This window comes from Drosophila mojavensis, unplaced genomic scaffold (genome assembly GCF_018153725.1).
Source record: "Drosophila mojavensis isolate 15081-1352.22 unplaced genomic scaffold, ASM1815372v1 contig_80, whole genome shotgun sequence".
In the NCBI taxonomy this organism is placed as follows: Eukaryota; Metazoa; Arthropoda; class Insecta; order Diptera; family Drosophilidae; genus Drosophila; species Drosophila mojavensis.
Window position 1 is genome coordinate 3,648,578 of NW_025318906.1, and position 24,622 is coordinate 3,673,199.

The 24,622-nt window shown below is 39.8% G+C and overlaps 1 protein-coding gene across 1 annotated transcript; it reads right to left on the minus strand.

Moving 5' to 3' along the window:
- Positions 1 to 1,142: 1,142 nt before the first annotated feature.
- On the minus strand, positions 1,143 to 14,668 carry LOC6578612 (polycomb group protein Psc; the record flags this gene model as incomplete). The annotated part of the gene is made up of 4 exons (XM_002004485.4): positions 1,143 to 4,835; positions 5,330 to 5,533; positions 9,942 to 10,032; positions 14,065 to 14,668. Coding segments are annotated over 4 exons (4,578 nt in total), but the record flags the coding sequence as incomplete, so codon positions are not given.
- Between the last annotated feature and the right edge of the window lie 9,954 nt (positions 14,669 to 24,622).

Sequence of the window (24,622 nt, forward strand, 5' to 3'; positions counted from 1 at the left end):
CGACGCGTCGCTGCGAGACGACGGCCTTCACGCATTGCATTGACCTTGTGACCCGAGTTGATTAGCATCAACTCTCCATTTGACCATTAAAGTAAAAATATACGGCTTTTGTGTGTTTGTATTTGGATACTCGTATAAATAGATTTGCTTTATTCTTATCGATTATTCGCTGGTTCTTTATCAAATATTGTACACTAAATTTACATTTAACTTTCATTCATTCAACTCCAACGCTTGGTCTCTTGGCACTTACAACTAGACATGGCCCCGTTAAAAACAGAAATCGCGAGCTTTCAATGTGCTTCCGCGCTTTGCTTAAATATTAGCAGGCCGTTGTTTCTAAAGCTTAAAGCTTTTCATGAGCTTTGTGTGTGATTGACGTTACGATTTGATATTTGTCAAAGGTATAATGCTGCTACTCATAGAGCTCAAACTTTTCAGGAGCTTTAAAAACAATTCATTTTATATAAAAGCTCTAGTCGGTTGTTTAAGCAGCAGTTGAAGCAGCTTTAAATCCATTTTCGTTTTCTAGCAACTTTAAACGTATGCCCTAAAAACAGTTTTAAAAGTTCTTCTCTCAGCTTTAAATGCTTTGTTTCTCTGATAATCAATACAGTTAAAATCTTTTTGAGTTGTTTTAGATATTATTTAATTTATTAATCTGCAAATTCTTGCATAAGTTTTTACTGTCCAGCCGTTCGGCCGTTAGCAGCTTTAAAAGAGCTTTACACATTCAAACAGCTAAAAGCTTACACTTAAAGCTAGGCCTTACATAAATAAAATACGAACAAATCTCGTATGTATACAAAAACTTAGATTTTATTGATTCTGAATCGCTGTCTCTTGCTGTCGTATAAACGTATAGCTATATAGCTATATATCTATATATGTATATATCTATATATCTAGTTATGTAAATCGTATCATATTTATTTACAGCTTATATCCGACTTATTTTTATGTATATATACAACGTAACGGTATATGTGCTTATAAAACTAAAAACAAAATAAAAGGAAAGACCTCTTTAAATATTAATTAGTGCACAGCTTTCGCCCACGAAAACGAGGGTCGAACGTAGCGTTGCTGGCGCTGCTGGGGGTTGATTTTCCTCCTGCTAGGTGGGTGCTTGGCTGGGTGGGTTTTTCCGCCTGCTTCACTTGCTTTTGGTTAGAGGAAGCGAATTGTTGTTGTTATTGTTGTTGTTGCTGGCTGCTGCTGACTTGCTGCCGGTGTTGCTGCCGCTGCCGCTGCTGTTGACGTTGGCTTTCGGCGTCGCTGCTGGCGTCAATTTGGTCGTTGCATGCGGCGAGCTTTTGGGACTGGCCGCCGATGCCAAGGGCTGATGCGTGGACGGCGGCGTTGGCAGCGTCACATTGGGCAGCATGGGCATCACCTGCTGCTGCCTCTGATCACCCTCATTGGCACCGCCCGCTGCATTCCTCACCTTCTGCAGGTAATCGTTGAACACCTCGTGGCCGGCGCGCTGCATGCGCGACAGCTGCTCCATGAGGCAGGCCTGCTGATAGACGGCGGGCGCAAAGTTGAACAGCAGATTCGAGGGATTCGTTGCTGCCGCCGCCACCTGCGCCGCCTGGGCGCGCATCAGATTCTCCTTGAAGAAGTTCAAGTCCAGCTGATTGGCGCTCGAGGCGATGCTCAGCGGCGCATTCATGTGCGGATGCGGATGGGGCGGCGGCGCCATGAGCTTCAGATTCGAGTTGTTGGGGCCGCCGGAGTGATGTTTGTTGTTGCCGCTGCTGTTGCGCTTGGCTGCATTGGCCGCGTTGGCCTTGATCAGGGCCTGGCTGGCAATGCCATTGGCAGTGGCATGGGCATTGTTGGGCGACTTTTTGCTGACGGGCACCTTGTTGACTTTGTTGTTGTTGTTGTGGTTGTTTGCAAAGTTGTAGGCAGCAGCGGCAGCGGCAGCATTAGCAGGAGCCGGCAACTGTTGCAGCTTTGCGGCAGGCAACTCGGCTGTGTTGCAGCTAGCTGCAGCAGAATTCTGACGCGGCAAAATGGGTCGAAACTTTTTGGCCGCCGTCTCGCCGCAGGCCGTAGAGGCAGCACCTGCTCCACCAGCTCCCGTCTGTCCCGCCTTTGGTGACTTATTCTCGCCTGCATTGGGCGAGTGCTGGCGCTTCTCGGGGCTGGGCGTCTTCTTGCCCTCCATTTGCGCTGGCTGCTGCAGCGGCTTCAGCGTGGGCGTGGGCGTGCCCTTGGGCGACGTCTTGGGCGGCACAGTGGTCACAGCTGAGGGCGGCGTGAGCCGCGCCAGCAGATGCTGCGGCGAGGGTATTGTCTTGCTTGGCGGAGCGGGAAGTTTCACCGGCGCCATGGATGTTGCCTTTTCGCGCTCCTTCTCCTTCTCCTTCTCTTTGTCCTTGTCCACGGCGGGCTGATCGGGCAGCTTGACAATCTCAATGTAATTATTAACGGGACTCTTGTGCTTGGCATGCGCCCCATTGCTGGGCGAGGAGGCGTCACCGTTGTCACGCGATATGGTTATCGACAGCGATGAGGGTATATTGATGTTGCACGAGTTGAGCAGCGATTTCACCTTCACCTGCTGCTTCTCGGGCGCATCCTCGGCGGCGGGATTGGTGTTCTGGTCCGCTTTGATGGGTGGACTGGGGAAGAGACCACAGCCGCCCAGGCCACCGCCCGCAGCTCCATTCAGCATGCTCTGCAAATAGGCGCTGGCATTTGTTGTTGCTGTGCTTGTGGCAGCTGCCGATGTTGTTGTTGTTGTGGTTGCTGCTGCTGCTGACGAAGCCGCCGTGTTTGTCGGCTTGGGCGTGTACTTGTAGGTGGGCATGGTCGGTATATTATAGTTGGGCACATATTGCGGCGAACTGGGCGAATAGATGGGCGAATTGGGCGTGTACATGGGCGTGCGGCAGCCGGGCGGCGCCTCTTTGCCCTTCGATTTGCTGAAGTTGTACAAGGCCAGGTTTAGGTAGTTGCTCGACTTGTTATTGTTGTTGTTGTTGTTGCCAGAGTTGCTGCTGTTGTTGTTGTTGCTGATGCTGTTGTTGTTGGTCTTGGGTACTGGCGGTGGGCCCATTTTGTGCTCGGTTTGCTTCGGCCCATAGACATGCGACTTGTTCTGACCACCAATTGTCTTGATCTCGGTGCCCGCATCCTTGAGCAAACGGTTCACATCGCTGGGTATATTGGCGAAAGGATTCGGACGCGCTGCTTTTGGCAAAATGGGCTGATAGCGCTTGGCGATGGGCGTGCGATTGCCCGGTGCTGACATTTGTAGTCCTGCATGATGTCCTTGCGGTTGTGCGAAATGCGGTTGCTGCTGTTGCTGCTGTTGTTGTTGCTGCTGCTGTGGCTGCTGCAGTGGATGTGCGTGATGCTGAGGCGCGTAGATGGGCAGCTGTGGTGTCTGTGGTCCATTTGTCAGCTTGCTGTTGCTGCTGCTGTTGCTGTTGCGTGATAGTGGAGGCTTGGCAGGAGGCGGGGGCATTAGCGGTTTGTCAGCGGCCAGCCCGTTGTTGGTGTTGACAATGGGCGTGGGCAGGCGTATTTTGAAGTCCTCACGGGGCAGTGGAGGGGACAGCTTGGGCTTCTTGGAGAGTGCCTTGACGGGCTCCTTGCTCTTGCGCTTGGAGGAGGCTATCGACTTGGGCGGCATGGCGCTGGGCGGCTTCATCAGCAGGCTATCGTCCAGGTGGGACTTGGATTTGTTGTTCGGTACTGGAGCAGCAGCAGCAGCGGAAGATACGTTAATCTTTGACTGCGATTGCTTTTCCGGCGACTCGACTTTCACCTTGATGGGCGTCAGAGCAAACGACTTGAGGAACTCGGACTTGGGATCCTCCAGGCAGGCGCCGCTGGTGACGCGAGGGCTGAGCACGGTGCTAACTCCATTGGGACTCAGGATGCGTTCCGTGCGAATGGTCAGGGGCGGCACGGTCAATGGGGAGGGGCTCTTGCGCTTACGATCGCTGGATGAGGACGAGGGACTGCTGCTGTTGGAGGATGACTTCGGACTGCCATCCTTGTCTTTTTTGCTCTTGGAGCGTGATTCCTTCTCCGGCTTAAGCGGCTTGACGATCTCCTTGCGATCCGGATCGGACATGTTGATGATGGTGACGCTATTGTGCTTGGACAGATCAATCTTTAGCTTAATGTTGGGCTCCTCCTTGTTGTAGCCGCCAGGCGACTGAGGCGGGCACTTGGTGGTCGGACTCTTGGAGCTCGATTTTGGCGAATGATGATGATGATGATGCTGATGTTGATGCGAGTGCTTCTCGGGCTTCTCCACCACATTGCGATTGATGACCATCTTGAGCGACTGCTCAGTGGGCGAATGCAATTTGGGCGCAATGCGAAATTCGTCTTGGGGCTGCTCCACTTTGATGCGCGGCGATTGAGCAGGAGACGGAGTGTTGGCTGGAGCTGCTGCTAGAAGCGCTGGCGGTGACAGTGTGGGCACTTTGATGGCCAAAGGAGCCGGAGGGGGCGTGGCTGCAGGAGACACACGCTCCTGCTTCAAAGGCAGTATCTGTGGCTTGACCACCGCTGGAACAGGCTTGATCAGTGGCTTCTTTGGCGATTCGTAGACACGGAAAAAGAAACGCATCGGCGCATCCCGCTTCCACGTGTATATATACGCTATATCCATGAGCGTATAATAATCCTGCAGCGCAATTGTCTTCACCTTGTACATGATGTCGATGCTAAAGTTGTTGGCATCAATCTCGTACTTGTCGTAGACGAACTTCTTCAAATGGCTAACACGGCACATGGCCGGACATTGCAGATAACGTGGACGCAATGTATCACCGAATTCCAGCTCCGAATCGGTATTCAATTCACTGCAAGGGGTGAAAGATGGAGTGAAAGAAACAGTCAGTTAGAGAGTGTCAAAGGTAGAGCTAAAGTTTATTAGAGTTATTAAAAATGGGATGAACAAACGAGAAAAGAAAAGATTTGGTAGAACTAGATCTAATCTGACTTAGTTCTTCATTATTATACATGGAATTTGAATGGAAAATATAAATTATATTCTATATATTCATATTCATAGCTTCCTTTAATAAATACGAAATAAATCCAATTTAAATTATTCGAATTGATCAAATATAAACGATAACTTTATAAAACTTAAGTCCCTGGCAATCTGCATTAGTTTATATCAAATGTAAAATATATCCAAAAAGTAAATATCAACCCCCATTAAACACCAGTAAATAAACCTATCGATTATAATCGATAACTCTATCTCTACACTACACTTCATCATATATACATATATATAAAAATAAAATTATCGATAGATAACATTCGTTCGTTTAGCACAGAAACTTACCCAAGTTCCGCGTACTCCAACGACAGCGACATATCATCGGATGGACTGAATATCAAATGCTCCGTATCATCGCCTCGCTGTTCGGGCGTGGCCAGTGCCGCCTCCTCAGGACGATCCTTGTAGAAGGCGCGCTTACGCATGAGTTCCCGTTCATAGAGGCCGGGCACGAGCTTATAGACAATCGCCTGCAGTGTGGTATCAGATCTGTAAAAGGAAGCAGAAAAAGAGGAAGAGCGCGTGGTTAGAAACGAGGTGTTGCATAATGCCCAGAGGACAGAGGCGACACACATGTGTGTGCACTCAAATGGAAAAGACAAGAGACTGAGTGAAAGGGAGAGACAGATACAAAGAGTACAGCAGAGTGCGAGGGAGAGACAGCGACAAGACCGGCTGCAATTCTCATATGATGAAAAGCGGGAAAATGAGTCGAAAATAAGAAGTCAGTCGCGCGTAGAGCAGCTAGCGACTTCCTTGGTGCAAAAGGAAGGAAGACAACGCACACACACACACAGATGAATAGATATATATAAGGATATATTAATATATATAGAGAGAGAGAGTGAGAGAGAGCGGGAGAGAGAGAAAAAGTACAAATTAGACGGCAGATGCAATTGCTTTTATGGCACGCAACAAATGCCGAGTTCTGTGGCAGAAGCAGGGACAGAGGCAACCGTGTGGCATGCGCTGTATTGCCGCCACACAGAGTGGTTGCTGCTGCTGGTGGTGATGGTGGTGGTGGTGGCGCACAGGAACTCGCATTAAGTCGCATTTCATAGGAAAGGAAAACTAGAAAGAATGAAGGAAAAAAAAAAAAAAACGTCGCTCGCCTTCAATCAAAATGATTTTGTGAAAGGAATTGAACAATTGTATAGCCCAAAAGAATAAGCGAAAGGAATTTCGAGTTGAATATGGGAACATAAGCAGATGAGGGACGGGGCGAGCACGAGGGGTCGCAGACTTAGGATCCTTGCCATGAGCCAAAAAAAAAGAATGGAGGGAAAAAAATCACGACCAGGGTAAGATCATTTACATGCCAGCGGGCTTTGGTAACCTAATTTTATAGATGTATAGATATGCAGATAGACTATAAAAATGAAGATGTGAATTAGGATGTAGATAGACTATGAAGTGAGGATGAATATATAAAGAGACAGAAAAGAAGAGAGATAATCTATAATATGTGCACGAATATTCTAGGAATATGCTTAGATTAATATATACAAAATTATAACTAAAGATTATTATTATAAAAATATTGCGTAAATTCAATATAATATGGTTATGGAATGAAAGAGGAAGAAATACTTTTTTAGGTAGATTATATGAAACTGTGAACAGATATTTTCAATGAATAAAAATAATATAAAAGGTTTACTCAATTGTGAGTTAAGAGGATTTCTTAACCTTGTTTAACATTTGCTCAATATTTGTGCAGATTATAGAAAATATTGAAGTTAATAGTTTATAGGTCTCAATAAATAATAATCCCAACAAATAATTAAGCATAATAGCAATAGCATTGTATACTCAATAATTGTGTTGAGGTTAAGGATATTATAAAACATTTTGGCTAAGATATTTTATATAATATATCAAATTCTGTTCATAATAATAATATTAGTAATCATAGAAATAGTATTATTCATGCAAATAGTAGAGCTCATTAGTAGTGTTCAGTAAATAAGTAATATTTAAGAAAAAAAAAATGAAAGAGTACTGTCTAATATAGCTAAGGAGTATTCTTGAACATTCTTAAATTCTGCAAGTTAACAGTTAGAAACAAGTTCGTATTGTATCTCAGAAGCTTCCATACATGTCTATATGTCTACACATCTCCATATCTCTACATCACCGCATCTTCTACAATACATCTCCTTATCGTAAGGTTAATCGCAATAAGTGAGGTTAAAGCTGACATTCCACTGATTGAATGACGCGTCGCATCAGTGAATGTGGCTAAAGGTTTTTCAGGTTAGCCACATAAATGTCACATGCGCGACATATTGGACGGAAAGTACGCAAGGTGTGGGTAAATTCTAGTTTAGCTAAAGTCGCCCGCTTAACTCAACTGTAAAGTTTTTGCTCCCACTCTCTCTGTGTGTTTGTGTGTGAAGGATTCCTTGGGTATCGCAGCACCACAAAACTTTCGCTGTGGTTACTGTGGTTTCGACAGTCCTGCAAACTTGGCCAACAGCCGGCCAAAAGCTGTGGGTCAATCTTTAAGGGGAAATGCCAAAAGATACCTTGAATTGAATTGAATTTTCGGGCTGCTGTCGACAAAACTTGGGCGTTTGCTTAACTTTTTATGTGAAGCCTGCCAAATATTTGCACTTGCTGTCGCTGTCTAACTTCAACTGTTGCCAGCTCACTCCCACTCACGCTGAGACTCTAGTTGGCTACGCACGTTTCTAATGAAAGAGAAGCCGCGTTCGTGACGTGCGAATCAATTTAAGCTCACAGCTTTAATAAGAGACAAACCAGACCAAGGCCTGAACCTGAACCACCCGCTGCCAGGCCAGAGTTACCCCACAGCGCACATGCACACGCACACACACACAGACACACAAACGCTATATACAAATTGGAAGTCAGGTTGAAATCTAGTCAGCGAGATAATGAATACAAAACTGAAAAGATAGTCGGAAGGCAACTGCTCACCCTCCACAGCAAGAGATGAAGCTGAAGCTGAATGAATGAAGCTCGAGCTCTGCTGAGGCGGCTGCTGCTGCTGCTGCTGCCAAATGGTGTGAAGTCAGCAGAACTAACTATATAGAACAGCTAGATATATATATATACATACCGACCCTATAAAACAGCAGACAAGTGGTTTTTGTACGTGGTCTCGAGTCTCCAATTAAATTTATTGCAAAACTTTATTGTTTAACCCAACAAAAAAGCAAGGAAATCAAAGAGAAAACAAAACAAAAGCCGAGTCTATTTATTTTGTTTTTATTACGTATTTTCCTTGTGCCGACCAAAAGGTAAACAAAGCCAAAACGACGAAGAAATAACAACTACAAACTGTGGACCGCCATGTTTTTTTTGTATTTTTTATATATATATATATTTTTTTATTGTATTGTATGATGTGTGGCGCCCACGCCCCAAAAGACTAAATAAGAAAGAAAAAAAAGCAGCAGTAAGCAGCAACAAAAAAAAGTGCTGCCCAACTGATAAACTGCAGGCCACAAAACGTGGCAACATTTTGCCAAACGCATTTCCAAGAAGTAAATCGAAAAAGAAAAAAGAAAAAAAAACGAGCGACAACAACAAGAACAACAGAAGACAGAGATAATTAACGGGCGGGTCTTGTGCCGACCGCCAGAGGCAACGATAAACACTGAGAAAAGGAAGCAGCAACAACAACTACAACAACAAAAGCAGCTGGAAACAGTCCACAAAAGCCAAAAGGCACAGACGAGACACGAAACACGAAACAGTGCCAAGCCGAGTTCCTGCTTCCTCTTAACCCGGCCAAACGAAACAACGAGTTTTGTTATTGGACTCCGAAATTGAAGACCACCAAAACGAATGGGGCAGGGGGCGACCGGGGGGCAAAAGAGATCAGCAGCAAATTTATTTCGGATTTTAGAGTTTCAGAGCGGACGATGCAGAAGATTTCAATAAAGTCAAGACGACTTTGACTTTACATTAATTAATATACATTTAATATAAAATAATACTGCTAAAATACTAGGTATATAAATAATACAAATAATACTACTACTATAAATAATACAAATAATACTACTACTATAAATAATACAAATAATACTACGTATATAATAATTAGGTTTTCTGCATTACGGAAATAAATGCAATTTTTTGTTATATTTGAAAGTTATTCTTATATTATGGAATGAAACAAAAATACATAACAAAATATTATTTTTTTAAATTGAATAAATATACTGCAAAATAATACAACAGTTAAATAAAAACAAAAAACACAAATAAATAAATTATTCGACGACAAAGCAAAAAAAAAAAAAAACAGCTGATTGAGAATATTTCTATTAAATTTTAACTTTTATATATTTCTATTAATATTTTCAACATTAAAATGGAATGAAATAAAATTGATTTAAAAGAGAAATATTGAAATAGACAAAAAAATAGAGTGTTATATATTTATAGTATTTGAATACGGAATATAAATTACAAGAAGAAAATATTTCGTATATTTAAATGGAATTCAAATTAAATAAAAATATGAAAAAAATTACTAAGCAGGAAAGGAATTTCTAGAAACTAGACAGGAATGAATATGAATTACTTAACAAACGATTCAAACTGTTTTTATTGCCGACAAAAATTCATAAATTTTACTTAAAATTCTGTACATAATTTGAGGCCATAAATAACATGGAGTTATTTTCAGTCAGGGGCTCTATTAAAGTCAAAATCTAATCTATATCAAGAGCTTATTTCGCACAACGAGCTATTCAACTGCATTAAACTCTTGCCCTGCGCAGACAAATGGAGGCTGCCGCTGTGCTCTTATATTATCTAATTGCAGTTGTCAGCAACAGATACAAATATATATAGGAGAATATACATATAGAGAGAGATATCTATCTTTATATCTTTGTGAATTGCGTCTTTTACTTACTTGATGTTGGGCTTGGCATTGTTGATGACCATCTCGCAGCGAGGACAATAGCGCTCCTTGCGCAGGTGATTGATGAGGCAACTGTGGCAGACTGCAATCAAAATAGACAAGAAAAAGAAAGAGAGAGAGAGAGAGAGAGTGAGTTAGATACTGGGCGAGACAGTGATGAAGAGCTGCGAATAAAACAGTTACAAATTGTGCGCTGTGTTGCGTTGGGTCGCCTAGAAATTATACAAATTTATGTAAAACCTTGGCAAAAATAATTCCCCTAGTGTTCGTTACGCACGCAGCTTGCCAAGGCTTATGCCACGCCCACACACACACACACACAACAGCTACCCAAAATGGATATACGATGTACCAAAAAAAGAAGAGAATAAATAGGAAATGCAAAAGCAACGCAATCCAGCTATTCAATTCGAACGTGCCACACGAGAAAAAGCTACAAACAAAAAATTGTGCAAAAAAATCGTATAAAACTTTTTTAAAGCTTAAAGCTCGACTATGAGATACTCTGTATTTGAGTTACTGGAGGCACTTGGCCTAGGATGATAAAATATTGAGAGGAAGTATGAAGTAAATTTAAGTATCTTAAATGGAACAAGGGATCTCTTAGAATCCGTATGTATAACTCAAATATGGTCGGGTAATGCTCACTAAGTTTACTTAAATACGATCATCCTAAATTTCATGATAGATTTTCTCATATATAAAAAACTTTAAATGAAAATGGAAAATAGTTTGGAATTACATTATAAAAATTCAGATTGAAATCAAAATTTATATTAATTTTATTATTATTTTTGCCTCTTTCTTTTTTAATTAATTCTTTCTGCTCTCTTTCTACCTCCTTCAATCTACTATAGCATTAATATAAAACTCCTTTTTTTAATGCGATTATACACGTCATTTTCAACTGCATAACGCCCACACACACACACACGCACAGAGTACGTGCATACCCCATTTCCCTTCACTCGCAGCGTGGTATGAAACGAAAGAAAAAAGTTTGTTTTGACTTTAACGTCAATGGCAGTCCGTCTGTTTGTCTGTCTGATGCTGTGCGTCCCCGCCCGTCTGTCCGTCCGTCCGTTCGGTACAACTGTCACCCAAGCGACAGCAACATGCAGCAAAGTGAGACAGAGGCTGGAGACTGGACCCAGACAGGATACAGCAGCAGCAGCAGCAGCAGCAACAGTGAAGAGGGGTAAAATGAGAGAAGGGGCAAATATGGAGCAATAGGTAGACGGGGCTGGCCTGGCCTGGTCTGGGCTGGGCTGGGCAACACATTCGCAGCGCCTGTTACGCTTGTCTGTCAGTCCAAAAGACATGGATGGTAAAAAAAATGACATTACTACGGAGCTTGCTCTTCAGAGGCTTCAGCCTGTTGTCAGTTGGGTGGTTCGAGGCTGGTGTGAGACGAAAATGGCCTCGAGTCAGAGGCGAGTGCAACACAGTTAACAAAAATAGCAGGACAAATAAAATAAAAGCAGAGCAACAGCTGCTGCTGGCAGCCATTCGGCATTGCGCTGCGAATGGCCAATGGAACGGGGTGGCAACGCTGCCAGGAGTAGAACTATCAGCAGCAGCAGCAGCAGCGCGCACCAGTCAACAACATGTGGCACTGTGGAGCTGTGAGTGCAACAGATTTAAATGTGCCTCGGGAGCAACATGAAATGCCAATCGGCACATGTGGTTAGACAGATTTACTGACTGACTGACTGGCTGGCCAACTGATTGACAGATTGAATGAAGGCTAACTGCATTTTGCGTCGGATGCGCAGTTAATCGAATGCCATAATTTGTCTGCTAGTTGATGTCTCTAATTTGTGCATAGAACGAAGAAGAATATGACAAGCAAATGCAAAGATAAATGCCACTGATCTGGCAACACTGAATGACATGTGGATAATTAAGTTGGCAGCGCTGGAAATGAGTTATGGGTAAACTATTTAGCATTTGTTGCATTATTGAAAGAACTTTGTCCAATTATTGGATACAATTTTGCATAACTAGGCGAATTTCTCATTTTTGTGTCATATGGCAACACTGAATGACATGCATTCAATTAGTTAGTGTATAAGCCAGACTTGGATGCATTTGTTGTAATGTTGTATGGAATTTGACTAACTGTTGGATCATATTTCGATTATACTTAAGCCTATTTCTTATTTCTCAGGCAGCTGGCAACGCTGAATGACGTGTTCATTGAGTTGGTTGAGCAAAAGCTAGATTTTTAACCATTTCTTGCATTCAAAGAACTTGCTCTAATGATTGGATTGCATTTTTCTCAAGCTTGAGTTTAACTTCTTATTTCTGAACTATCTGGCAACGCTGTAAAAGTACTCCAAATGTTTAATAGCTCACTTTAACTATCCCTTTAACTATTTAAATGACGACCTACAACTTGTGGGCATCTTGCCAAAACATAAAGCACATACCGAGCAAGTTAAGTTGGCTGCTTTAATTTTCGAACTTGTTAAGTTGGCTGCGCTAGCATAAAAATTTCGTTCAATAAAACCAAATTGCATTTGCTGTGCGCCAAATTGAACGTCAACAAAAGAGCGAAAAATGTCGCCGTGGAAAAGCGTGAAAAGCGTGCGGCCACTAAAAGAAAATCCAAAAAACTGAAAAACTGTAGCTTGAACTCGAACCGGAAATTGAAGTAACATAAAAATCGTTCAAAAGACAACTAAAACGTTGCTTTTTCTTTAAACCCGTCTGGGTCTAATCGAGCAAGAGAGCGAGAGGGAAGTAGAGAGGGAGAGCGGGCAGAATGGGTAGAGTCAGGGTGTCTCAGTTTTCCACTTGAAAGTTGTCTGATTTATGGCTCAGCAGTTATTAAGCTTGAGCATCCTCGCAGAACCATTTGTAATTATTTAGTCAGACATATGTGCCATACATCTAACTCCATTCCGGCTCTCTAGACACAAGCATACTTGCGGCTATATAGCGAGCCTGTGTTTTTCGACCTATGCTAAACAGAGTGAGCCAGAGCCGGAGTCTGCAGATGAGGAAGCTGCAACAGCAGCAGCAGCAGCAGCAGCATCGGCATCAGCAGGCTCATTAATGTTGCCCATTAACTTATCGTCAAGGCAGCATCTGGCTTGGCGTCTATGGCAGAGCACAGACAGGGTAGGCACGGGGGGGTAGGCTGAACTTTTGCCAGCTAGTATACCCTGTAATAATTGGAAAATAGATAAGAGGAGATTGTAATATGTTGCTTGGGAATGTGACCATGTAATGGCCTATATTGCATCCATAATGTTTGTTAAATATCTTCCTAAGATCCAATAAATATTCTGTTTTATTATCTTTTAATCGATAAATAATATAAATATCTATTCCGCTCTTCAATATACTCAATTAATTTTTAAATAATATATATATCAAACTTGAATATAGTTCGATTTTACTACTGAAACTCAATCGATGAATACCGCTCCTTATCGACATTTGTAGATGATAGCCTCATTTTTAAGAAATTTGTTGTAAAACACAATCGATAACTATCGATTATTTGCTTAGAATAACCATTACTAGAGCTAAATGCTGCATTAAAATGCTATATGTCTATACGTTTTCTATATAGTCTCTTTCTATATACTATTTTATTTCTGTCAATGACCTACAATCAGTACAAATCGATTTCCTTGATGAATAATGCAGATTTTCCATATAAAATCGATTTTCTATTATAACAGAAATTCATTTGAATCAGCCTATCTGTAAGAAACTGAATAATGATAATCTCCTGACATTTTTCATTTGCATAATCATTAAATATATTTAAGATGTATCTGCCTCAACCACAATCGATAAATATCGATTTATGACCAACATACTTTACTATTTATATCAGTTTTCTTTTTAAGCCCTGATAAATTAATTTGATGGGCTTCCTTTCAAACACAGATTGCAACGGATGTTAATTTTCTCACAGGGTATTTGGGAGAGTCGAGAGCCGTTTCCTATTCGCTTGGCTAACTACTTCTAATTAGCTTTTGCGCCTAGCCGCCAAGTGCCAAGGATTCGCGGTATCTAAGGGTGTCTTAGATGGGGGGGTTCGATTTTTTTTTGTTTTTTCTCGTCTCTATCTCTATCTTGGTCTTTTGGTACTTACACGAGTGCAAACATTCCACGATGGTCGTCGCATTGATCAGATAGCCTTGGCACAAGTGGCAGATGATGTGGGCATTGACGGCCGTTAGAAGTACGGGGCGTGGCGTTGTCGTCATCATCAATGATGTCGTTGCAGCAGCAGCAGCAGCAGCCGCAGCGGCAGCATCAGCAGCAGCAGCTTGTGGCGCCTCTTCGTTGGCGCAATGCTCTTCGTCGGCGGAGGCGCCACCGTTGCTGTTCGCATCCTCAATGTTCGACCAGGCGGAGGAGGATGAAGACGACGAGGATGATGAGGAGGAGAATGATGAGCATGACGAGGCAAATGCTGAACTGTTGTTGTTGTTGTTGTTGTTGTTGTTGTTATTGTTGTTGGTGATGGTGGTGGAGCCCTCAGCCGCCGCAGTTGTTGCTGGAGGTGTTGCTTCTTTCTTAATGCTGTTGTTGTTGTTGTTGTTGCAAGCCTGCAAAGCCTTTGCTGCTGCTGTTGTTGTTGTGAATGCATTAGTTACAGTTGCTGCTGCTGTTGTTGTTGTTGCTGTTGTTGCGTTTTCACTTTTTACTTTAATGCTGTTTGCTGCGCTTTTTTGCTGTTGCTGTTGTTGTTGCTGCTGCTGCTGCTGTTGTTGCTGTTTCTGCTGCTGTTGTTGTTGTTGCTGTTTTTGCTGCTGCTGTTGTTGTTGCTGCTGCTGCTGTTGTTGTTGCTGCTGTTGTTGTTGTTGTAGTTGTTGCTTCTGCATTTGCATTTTATCAACATTTGTCGCCGTTATATTTATTGCAAGCTTTTTGCTGTTATTGTTGTTATGGTTGTTGTTGCTGTTATTATTGTTATTGTTGTTGTTGCTATTTGCATTGCTGGCAAAGCTTTTGCCCGCTTTTGTTGCTTTAGTCGCCATTGCCAGTGTTGATAAATGCTGCGACTGCGACGCCGACGCAGCAGCTGGCTTTTGTGTATGCGCCATTGTTGGTGTTGTTGTTGCCGTTGCCGTTGCTGTTGCTGTTGCCTTCGACTCCGGCGTCATCATAATAATAATAATAATAGAAGTTGCGCTAAAATTCGCTTTTGTTTTCTGCAAGGAAAGAGAAAAAAACGTGGAAATTTAATATGCAGCCAAACGACAAATAACAAATGCAAATATCAACATACACACACACACACTCATACGCTAATAGACACACACATGAACATATACTAATGCACACATATGCATATGCATGAATGGCAAAAAGAGAACAGCGGCAGCAGAGTAGGGGTATTCATGCTGTGAGCATAAAAAATAAGAGCAATAATGCTTATAGAGTGCTATGCACACACACATACATACATATACCATAAGAGGTACAACACTATAAATTGATACACTTGGCACTCGATAAGTGGAGCTTACAATAAATCAAAAATGTAGTAGTATAACTAGAAAATAATTTTAATATATTTTAATAATAACAAATGATTTTATATGATTTACAATATTATTGTCTGAATAAAAAAAAATATTATGCTTTAAATTAATGTTTGCTTTTATTATTTAATTAAATGTATTTCTAATTAAAATTTTTAAATTATTTTTATAATTATTATTTAGTTAATTTTAAATTAAATTTAATTTTTAAAGTAAATACAACCTGTAGAAATTAAATTTTACGCTTTTATTAAAGTTTTAAAGCTTCTGAATCCAAAAAAATTATATAAATGTATGAATGTATGAATTTTAAAAGCTGTTTAAAATATATGAGAATACTAAATTCGCTTTCCCTCTTCGCTTTAGACCTGCACAACTATGCTTTGAAATTGTTAGCTTTCCACTTAGCGAGCTCTTACTGTGCACTCCACTCCCTGCAACAGCTTCAAATAATCCTTAAATACAATATGTAAACACAATAAAAATACGTTTCAAGTTGCCAAACACAGGCACAGACACAAGCTCACACACACACGCACACACACATGCTCAGAGAAATCTTAAATTTCCACTCGTAGCATTTTCAATGGAAAAACATAAAGAAATGTTTGTTTTTTTTTCTCTTCCTCTCACACTCCATAAAGTCGTTGGCCTCGTGCATTTTGTGCTGATTGTGAAAATGTTAAATAAAATAAAAGATAAAACTCAGCAAGCAGCAGCAGCAGCAACAGCTGTTTTTTCTTCTTCTTTTTCATTTCACTGTCAATCCATCTGTATATAAATGCATAATGATAAGAAAATAGTGAAAAATAAGCAGTCTCAGCCATATAAACTTAACACGAGTTGTGGACCATAAAAAGAAGAAAAAAATTGAAAAAAAAAAAAAAAAATCGAAAAAAAATAAACTCAATGTTAAACAGAAAATCTCATGTTAAATTCATCAATTTCGCATATTTGGAGCTGCCACGCCCCCCATTTGCCATATACGTAATTGAAAGTCAAAACTGTTAAATCACTGGCCAAAAGAAGAGGCTGTGTTTCATGATATATGTATGTATATAAATATACATATATTTTTATGTGCAATCAGTTGATGGATAATGGATGCTTGCTCCACACTGGCTTCCCCTTGCCCCGTCTGACACTCTATCGCTCACTCTGTTTCCCTCCCTTCACCAGTTGCCAAGGGAATGTTAACGACTGCCGAGCGACCCTCTACACACACACACACATACGTATGTGTATATACACGCATACTACTGCAAATTGCATTGGCACTCAAAGGGGAGCCCAGATAAAAAGGGATAGAGCGCGAGAGAGGTAGAGTTAACAGTCAGATAAGTTGGGTTATGTACGGCTTTTTTTTTGTATTTGGTGAAATGAAAATGGCCTGAAATTGAACTTCCCAAAAGCACAAATACGAGTGCGAAATGTTTTGGAAAAAAAAAAACTTTATAATTTCAAGTTGTTTTTGCATCAACGCGCGCCAGTAAAAAGTTTTACTCAAAACTTTTCACAGTAAGAGCCAAACTCTGCCTCTCCCTCTCTTGCTCTTGCTCACTCACTCACAAAATGTAAATATGAATGAATATGAAATGTATTCAGGGACGCGCACAAGCACAAGCACGAACGGAGCTGGCTTTAAAATCCTTTTTACATAAAATTTAAGTGTGCACACACACATACACACACGGACACACATTCACCCATACACGCACATAGCGTACCCATGTTTAACCCTTCCTAACAGCAGCAGCAACAACAACAACTACAGCTCAGACAGTGGCAGAGCGCGCGCAAAAAAAAAATAAGAGTACGAAAAATGAAAAGGATAAAAAAAAAAAAGTAAAATAAAAGCAAGCAGCGGAATTTCACGTGAGTTAACGTTCGAGAACAAAAGCGCGGCCTGCGCGACTGCAGCAATGCGCTACGCAAAGGGCAGTGTTTGAGAAATGCAAAGGGTAGGGTGAATGCGATAGCGACCAAGACTTTATCTCCTTTCCCACACACAGAGACGCACACATTCACACGCACTGCTTTCCATTCAGCGACGAAATAAAGTAAAGCAGTTAAAAATGTGCAATTTTACTGTATTTGTTAATATGTATGTGTACGCAGAGCATATTTATGTAAAATAGTAATAACAGCATGTAAAGCGCGCACACACAGATATATATATATGTGTAAGCTCACTTGCCAATCGCAAATTTACACTTTCTGTGAATGTATGTGTCTGTGTGTAAAGAGGGGGCACAAAAAGCTGTTGCTGTCGCCGCTACTGTTTTGGTTTGCAGCTACTTTCCGCTGCTACTTCACTTACTTCCCTCTGCTAGCAACCGAGCACATGCTGGAGTGAGAGTTGCGAGCGAGTGTGAGTGATTTTTTTTTTCTTAATTTGGGTAAAGACAGCGAGTGAGAGAGAGAGAGGTAGGGAGCGTTAGCAGCGCAACAGCTGTGTGCCGACAGGCAGACGGCAGCAGTACTGTAAAATGTTAGTGGAGCAGAGAGAAAAAAAAAAGAGCATATAATTTGCAATTGCACATCTTGCTTTGGCCTGCTTGTGTGTTGTTATTTTTACCTGAGTACAAATTTGACGGCTAATCCAGTTGAGTGCGCGGCATTTTTGTGTTGTTGTTTTTATCCAATTGCTGCAAGAAGTAAACGTAATCCAAAACGCGATGCAGCCGTTAATAATGTTGTTGCTGTTGTTGTTGTAATAATCCAAAGTGCAGTTATTGGCATATTTGCTCACGCACACTTTCACAAATATATACACACAAATACATATACATATAAATACTCTTCGCCGTTTCGTTTTAATTAGATTTTCAACAATTTATCTTGTGCCTTTCTTTCTTCAGCTTCGGCTTCAGCTTCAGCTGTTTGCGTTGCTACGTTTTATTGCTTCCTTTACACTTTACTCCTCTGCTTCGTTGCTTTTGATATTTCTCAACACAAAACACTCACACACACACACCATCGCACACAGCATAGAAACTCGAGCTCTGCTGCGGCTGTCACTTTAGGTTATTTGCTTTCGTGTGCACCTTTATTGTGTATTATGCTTTGCCTTATGTTTTCTGCACACGCACACATTCACGAACGCCGCTGCTGACGCGAACTGCGACTGCGACGTTTACATAGACGTTGTCGTGTATATAAGCGCAGGCTGTTTGCTGCCTTCTGATATCGTCGTCGTGTTGTTGTTGCTGCGGCGTTTGTCACACGAGACACAAAGGAAATTTCTAGCTTTTGTACAAGCAATGCGTTTTAATACTTTAGTTACTTTCACTATGTATTATTTAAAAATTATATAAATTTTAAAAATTATTTATTTATTTATTTATTGTTGTATATTACACTAAAAGGTATGTAATACGCTTGGCAGTTGAAGCAATTCAATAATTTGGCGATGAAAAATGCGCGTACGTCCATTCAGCTCAACGTTCCATGTTCAACTGACGAAACGACACGACGGCTGCGACGCTGACACGCTGCCAACGCTGTCTTTATTTACTTGCGCAGTCGCCGCACTCATACACATACGCAACGCCTATTTACATTGACGGCGGCCAACTGCCTGCCCTCTGCTGCCGTTTTTTACGTTTTCCTTTTTCTCTACTGCGCGCTCAGTGGCTGCCACAATACTATCTCGCTCGCACACTAACTCTCACTGGGCGTGCAACTGCTGCGCACTCGCTCTCGCTTACACTCGTTGATTTTTGTTGCGTTGGTCTCTTTTGCTGCTCTCATACGGCAAACGAAAACGGCGACGGCTTTTATATCTCATTCGTTGCTGGCGACCGCGAAACGAACCGTTCTCGTTCGAAGTTGGCTTTACACTGAGTTGGCGACGTCTGGTCGTTGTCGTTGTTTGCAGTTGCTTTGCTGTTGCCTTTTGGCTCTTCTGCTGTGCCTGCTTTTTCTTTGTTTCTTCGACTCACGCTGTCGCCGCTGCCCATATACATACACATACATACCGACATTTGTGTGAAAGGAAAGGGCTGTTGGCTGTCTCTTAGTCGACGCCGTCGAACCGTATATAAGGCTTATATATTAAATACTTTATGTTCATGTTGTTTAAGCGGCGTGTGCGTGAGTGAGTGTGTGTATATGGTATGTGGCGTGGGTTACCCTTCAGTTTGAGTGCGTATAAATATATGAATGTGTGAAGTATATAATACGCATTTTTGCTTTGATCTCTGCTCAGAGCACGGATGTGTGGAAGTATATACCATGTACGTGTGTGTATAAAGAGGAATGTAAGATATGCAATCGGATATGTATGTGTGCGTATGTGGTTATATAAATACGATTGAAGATTGAAACAACTGAAGAAAAAGTGTGTACATACATAAATATGTATCTATTTACAGGCGTATTTATATAAAAAGATTTGTATGTATGCATATCTTATTCGAATATACATAAGGGTAGTTGCATCTCATATGTAATTCATTTTATGTATATCCATTAATCCCAGGTGTTTCCAGCAGCAACCATTGGCCTCAAGTCTTGTTTCTGCCTCGCCAGTGTTGCCGCACAATCTCACATTGAGATTTCAAGGCTCAGGTGACAAGCAAACAACCAATTAGTCAACTTTTGTATATACAATATACGTAATACTACACTTACTTTCAATAAATATACAAATTTCTGAATTTATATTTGGGTAACGTGGAATCGAAGGTTTTATAAAGCTGTTACTAGCTCCATTTACTGGCTGAAAAACATCTGTGTAAAATGATATCTATATTAGAGCGAGAAAGATATAAAATGGATATATAAAAATACTTAACTACATAATAATTTCAATAGAAAATGTGATATATGCATAGTAGTACTATGTATACTTTATGAAAATTGTGAAATTATATTATATTCTTGGAGCACAGAAAACTAAAATGAAGGAATCAATTCTTATAGCAAATATTATGACCACAGAGCCATATATCTTATTACACATTCATATCATTAAAAATGTTTAAATTTTTTTTATATTTTCCTGACTTATTTAGATTTGTAAAGATGTACTCCAAAGGGAAGCATATGCTACTCTATACTGAGGACCTGAGTTATCTCAATATTCCAATTTTATAAACATTTAGTATCTATTATTTTCTATGGATGTAAATATAAAATAAATATAAATATTTGGCAGCTTCTTAACAAAAGCTTGGTAGATAAAAGTAGAAATTTTTGTAATGAATAATAATATATGATAATACAGTCCTGTCGAGTACAGAACTCTTCTTTATGTTCTAATTGAGTTTAGTTTCGTGAAACGTACTTTAATGAACTGCAACTTAGCTTCAGTAGAAACCATACATATATTCCTTAAGCATTTGGCAGATGGTGTTCCAGGAAGTAAACAGATACAGAGACTAGAACTGAGACATTGATAGATAGACTTTCAGCTGAATAGAAAAGAAGTGCGCTTCTTTTAACTTAACTTTTAAGTTAACGGCAAAATATACATACAACTAATGAAATTTTCCTTCTCTAATATAGGCTTGAACTGAAGCTGTGGTCTTCCATGCTCAACAAATGAGATGAAACTGACAGGTAGAGTTTACTGGAATGAACATATCAAATTTGATGACTCCATCTCCTTAAATATTCCATATATTCTTGCGTAACTCACGTTGGATTATTGATTTTTATGGATTTCATGGAAATTGAACATTTTTATCGTTGCTTTAATGTAACTTCTAGCTGGGCCATAAAAGGACCCATGTGTCTTTTATGTTGTAATCCGCATTAGCTTCCTACCAACTGGATAGCTTAAAGCGAACATAAAATTATAAATTATAACAATAATAAATGATATATTATATGCATAAATCTATATTCTAGATTCCTTCTTATCATTTTTTCCTTACTCCTCTTCTATACGAAGCTCTGATTTGTATGAGCATATGAGTATATAGATATATACATACATATATATGTATATCTGTATTTGATTCTTACGTCTGTTTCGCCATATATAGAATATTTCATGTATCTACAAATGTTTCTCATTATTCTTTTGGTTTCATAGCTCAAGTCTAGTTTATTTCACTGAAATCTGCCCACTCGACAATATTCGTTAATTCCGTATACAGAAGTTGCATATTTGCACGTAGGCTCACTCACACACACACACACACACACACTCACACACACTCACACACACACATATGTGAATCAGCAATCAACACTTGTGTTTATTTTTCCCTTCTCTAAAATACTGGCAAAATAAAAATAAAGCAAGAGAGCGATGTAGAGAGGGAGAGAGAGCGCAAGAGAAAAAGCTCTCCAATCAGTCGACGTCTGCACTTTGCACATTCATTCATCGAGTGTTATTTTTTTCTTATTTGTAGTTTTTGCTTCTTGGTTCTTTTTTGCCTTTGCATTTTTACCGTTCTCTGTCGCTGGTCTAATGGCAATCGTTGATTATGCAACCAGGTGCAAGAGATTTGCTAATGAAGACGCCGATGTTGCTGTTAAACTTCTTGTCAAAGTTCTTGTTGATGCAATTATTCATTGATTCAAGTTGTTTTTCATCGGCTCGAGTTGAAGTTTTAGTTTTACAGTTTGATTACGTTGATTCGAAGATAATATGAGTGTTAAATAATGAAGAAGAATAATAATAATTGTGTGAGTAATATTTATCTATAACTGCATAGATTTCTTGTTATTGTTTGTTAAGAAAATTCTAAAATTCTTTTACTAAGATTTGGTGTTAATATTTAGTTATCTCCGAATAATGTTTCAATATCGAAATCTGTATCTCTTCTTGTCCTTATCAGGTTTTAGTCGAGCTCATTTTGCTGTTAGACTTATCGTAAGGCTTTAGATTAAAGTGTTTGTTAAAGATATTTTCGTCCAATTTAAGTTAGTGTTTCCTTAATTCTAGACAAAAACTGCCCTGGTTCTTGTTGAAGTCGATGTCAAAGTGCTTATCAAGTGTGTCTTGAATACTAATTTCCGATTTTTTAGACTCTGCCCATTTAGCTATAGTTTTTTGTTGCTATCTACTCGTATAATATCAAAATACATATTGCCATTCCATTCACATTTCCATTTAGTGAAACAAACAGTTCTTGATGAATCTCCGTAAATAAAATTAAGTCTTACGCTTTCTGAACCTACATTTGACTCATTTCGAATGCCGAACCCATGATAAAATCATAAGCTTTGCAAACAGATAAAAAAGGGAGTGCGATAATTGGAAGAAATCATATATGTATACGTATACGTATCTGTATATGATGAATAAGAACATCCACTCCATCAATATTATAAGGCTTGGGCTTCTAAAGAATCTGGGAAAAAGCAAAATACATATTTTAGTTAAACCACACAACAAAGAGCTCTAAAGTTGGTAGTGACCTACAAGGGAATACCCGAACCGCTTTATGGACTTACTATTTTAAGTACCCCACATTTATGTATGTGAATTACTGATTTCGGATTGTCGTCAATCTATACATCAAATTTGATAACTTTTGCTTTTAAGATACCTGAACTTTTTACTAAAAACCAAATGTGATTAGCGATTCCTTATCGGATGAAATATTGTAAATGAACGTAGATAAACTTTTACTACTTATTAGGTACGTTTATATATGAATGTACATATGTATATATGTATGTACGTATATATATAAATGAGCTCTAGCTTTTATATTCGCTGAAATTTACGAGTCTATTATGACTAAGAGAACGAAATAAGGGATAACAGACTCCACTTAAGATTAAACATATACATATATCGTTCTTCCTGTTTTATGAATTGATCTGTTACTTTATGTCATATTTTTTGCCTGAATGTCTAAACAATTTATCAAAAGATGTTAGTTGTGGTAGTTTAAGCCAAAATAATATAATGTCAAGCATTAGTTATCAAAGCTAAAATACATTACTCCTATTTTAGAATTCATGTACTATCTATAATTTATTATTGGTCACAAAACTGGGTTACCTCATTCTTTGTCCAATGCAATGAATAATTCATTTGTCATTAGTCATTATCATTAGTTAATTCATATTTCTAATTAATAAATGAAAGTTTCTCGGTTGAATGGAAACTCTTATAATAATTTTAATGATTTGTTCAGCTATGAAAAGTTCATTAAAAGAGATTGAAATGAGATAGAGAGCTGTAAGAGATATATGTATAAACAAGATAGATAAATGGAAAAACGTTCGACTTCGAGTAGATACATGTATGTATATATAGATAGAGGCCTCGCTCGATTGAAAATTAAAGTGAATATAGATAGATATTTATATAGAGATGATATTCCCCATGAATAAGTGGATAGACATATATGTACATAGTTGGAATTATATGAACTAAAAACATATTTTCTTCTATTTCTTCTGTTGTTTACCAATTTCTATATTATCTATTATTTTACCTAAAAGAGGTGGATGGATCAATGTAGATCAATCTAGTTAAAGTTTCTGCTGGTTGCATTGACTTTTGATGTATGTACTACAAATATAGAATGAAATATATAGATTGTAATGAAAAATCTTACTGGTCGATCTATTATAAATAGATAAAAGATAAATAATAAATAAAATAAATAAATTGAGAGGTGGATCGATTGATTTAGACTCCGTTTGCCTAGATGTCGTCTATAGATAACTATAGTTATTAAAGTTAAAGATTCGTATAATTAAATACTAATGATATACTAATTCGTAATGAACAGTTAAACATAGTTAGTATATACTAGTTAAGCGGATTAAGTGCTACTCTCTTTCCTCTATAGTCAGTGCTTAATCAGAGGAATTGCACTTAAATGGTGTTTCATTATATGAGACCCTCAATTTGGTAGACTTTCGCCTGGGTTAACCGAAACGCCATTTTAAGTGATATGGCAACGCTGCTTATGTGTCTGTGTGTGACAGCTGGGCATGCGGCCGCTTGTGGCATGCCTCCTGGTCTCCATATCAAATGCACGTTGATTGAGCTCATCCTGTCCTCGATGCTTGGCTTGGCTTGGCTCGGCTCGGCTCCGCTTGGCCAGGCTCTGTCGTAAATTATTGATTGGCTTTAATTCCGTCGATAGATTGGCCTCAACTGCTCTTAACAGCTTAATTGAGACGCCGTGCAGCAATAAATGCGATAAAGCGCCACAACAGCAACAGCAGCAACAACAA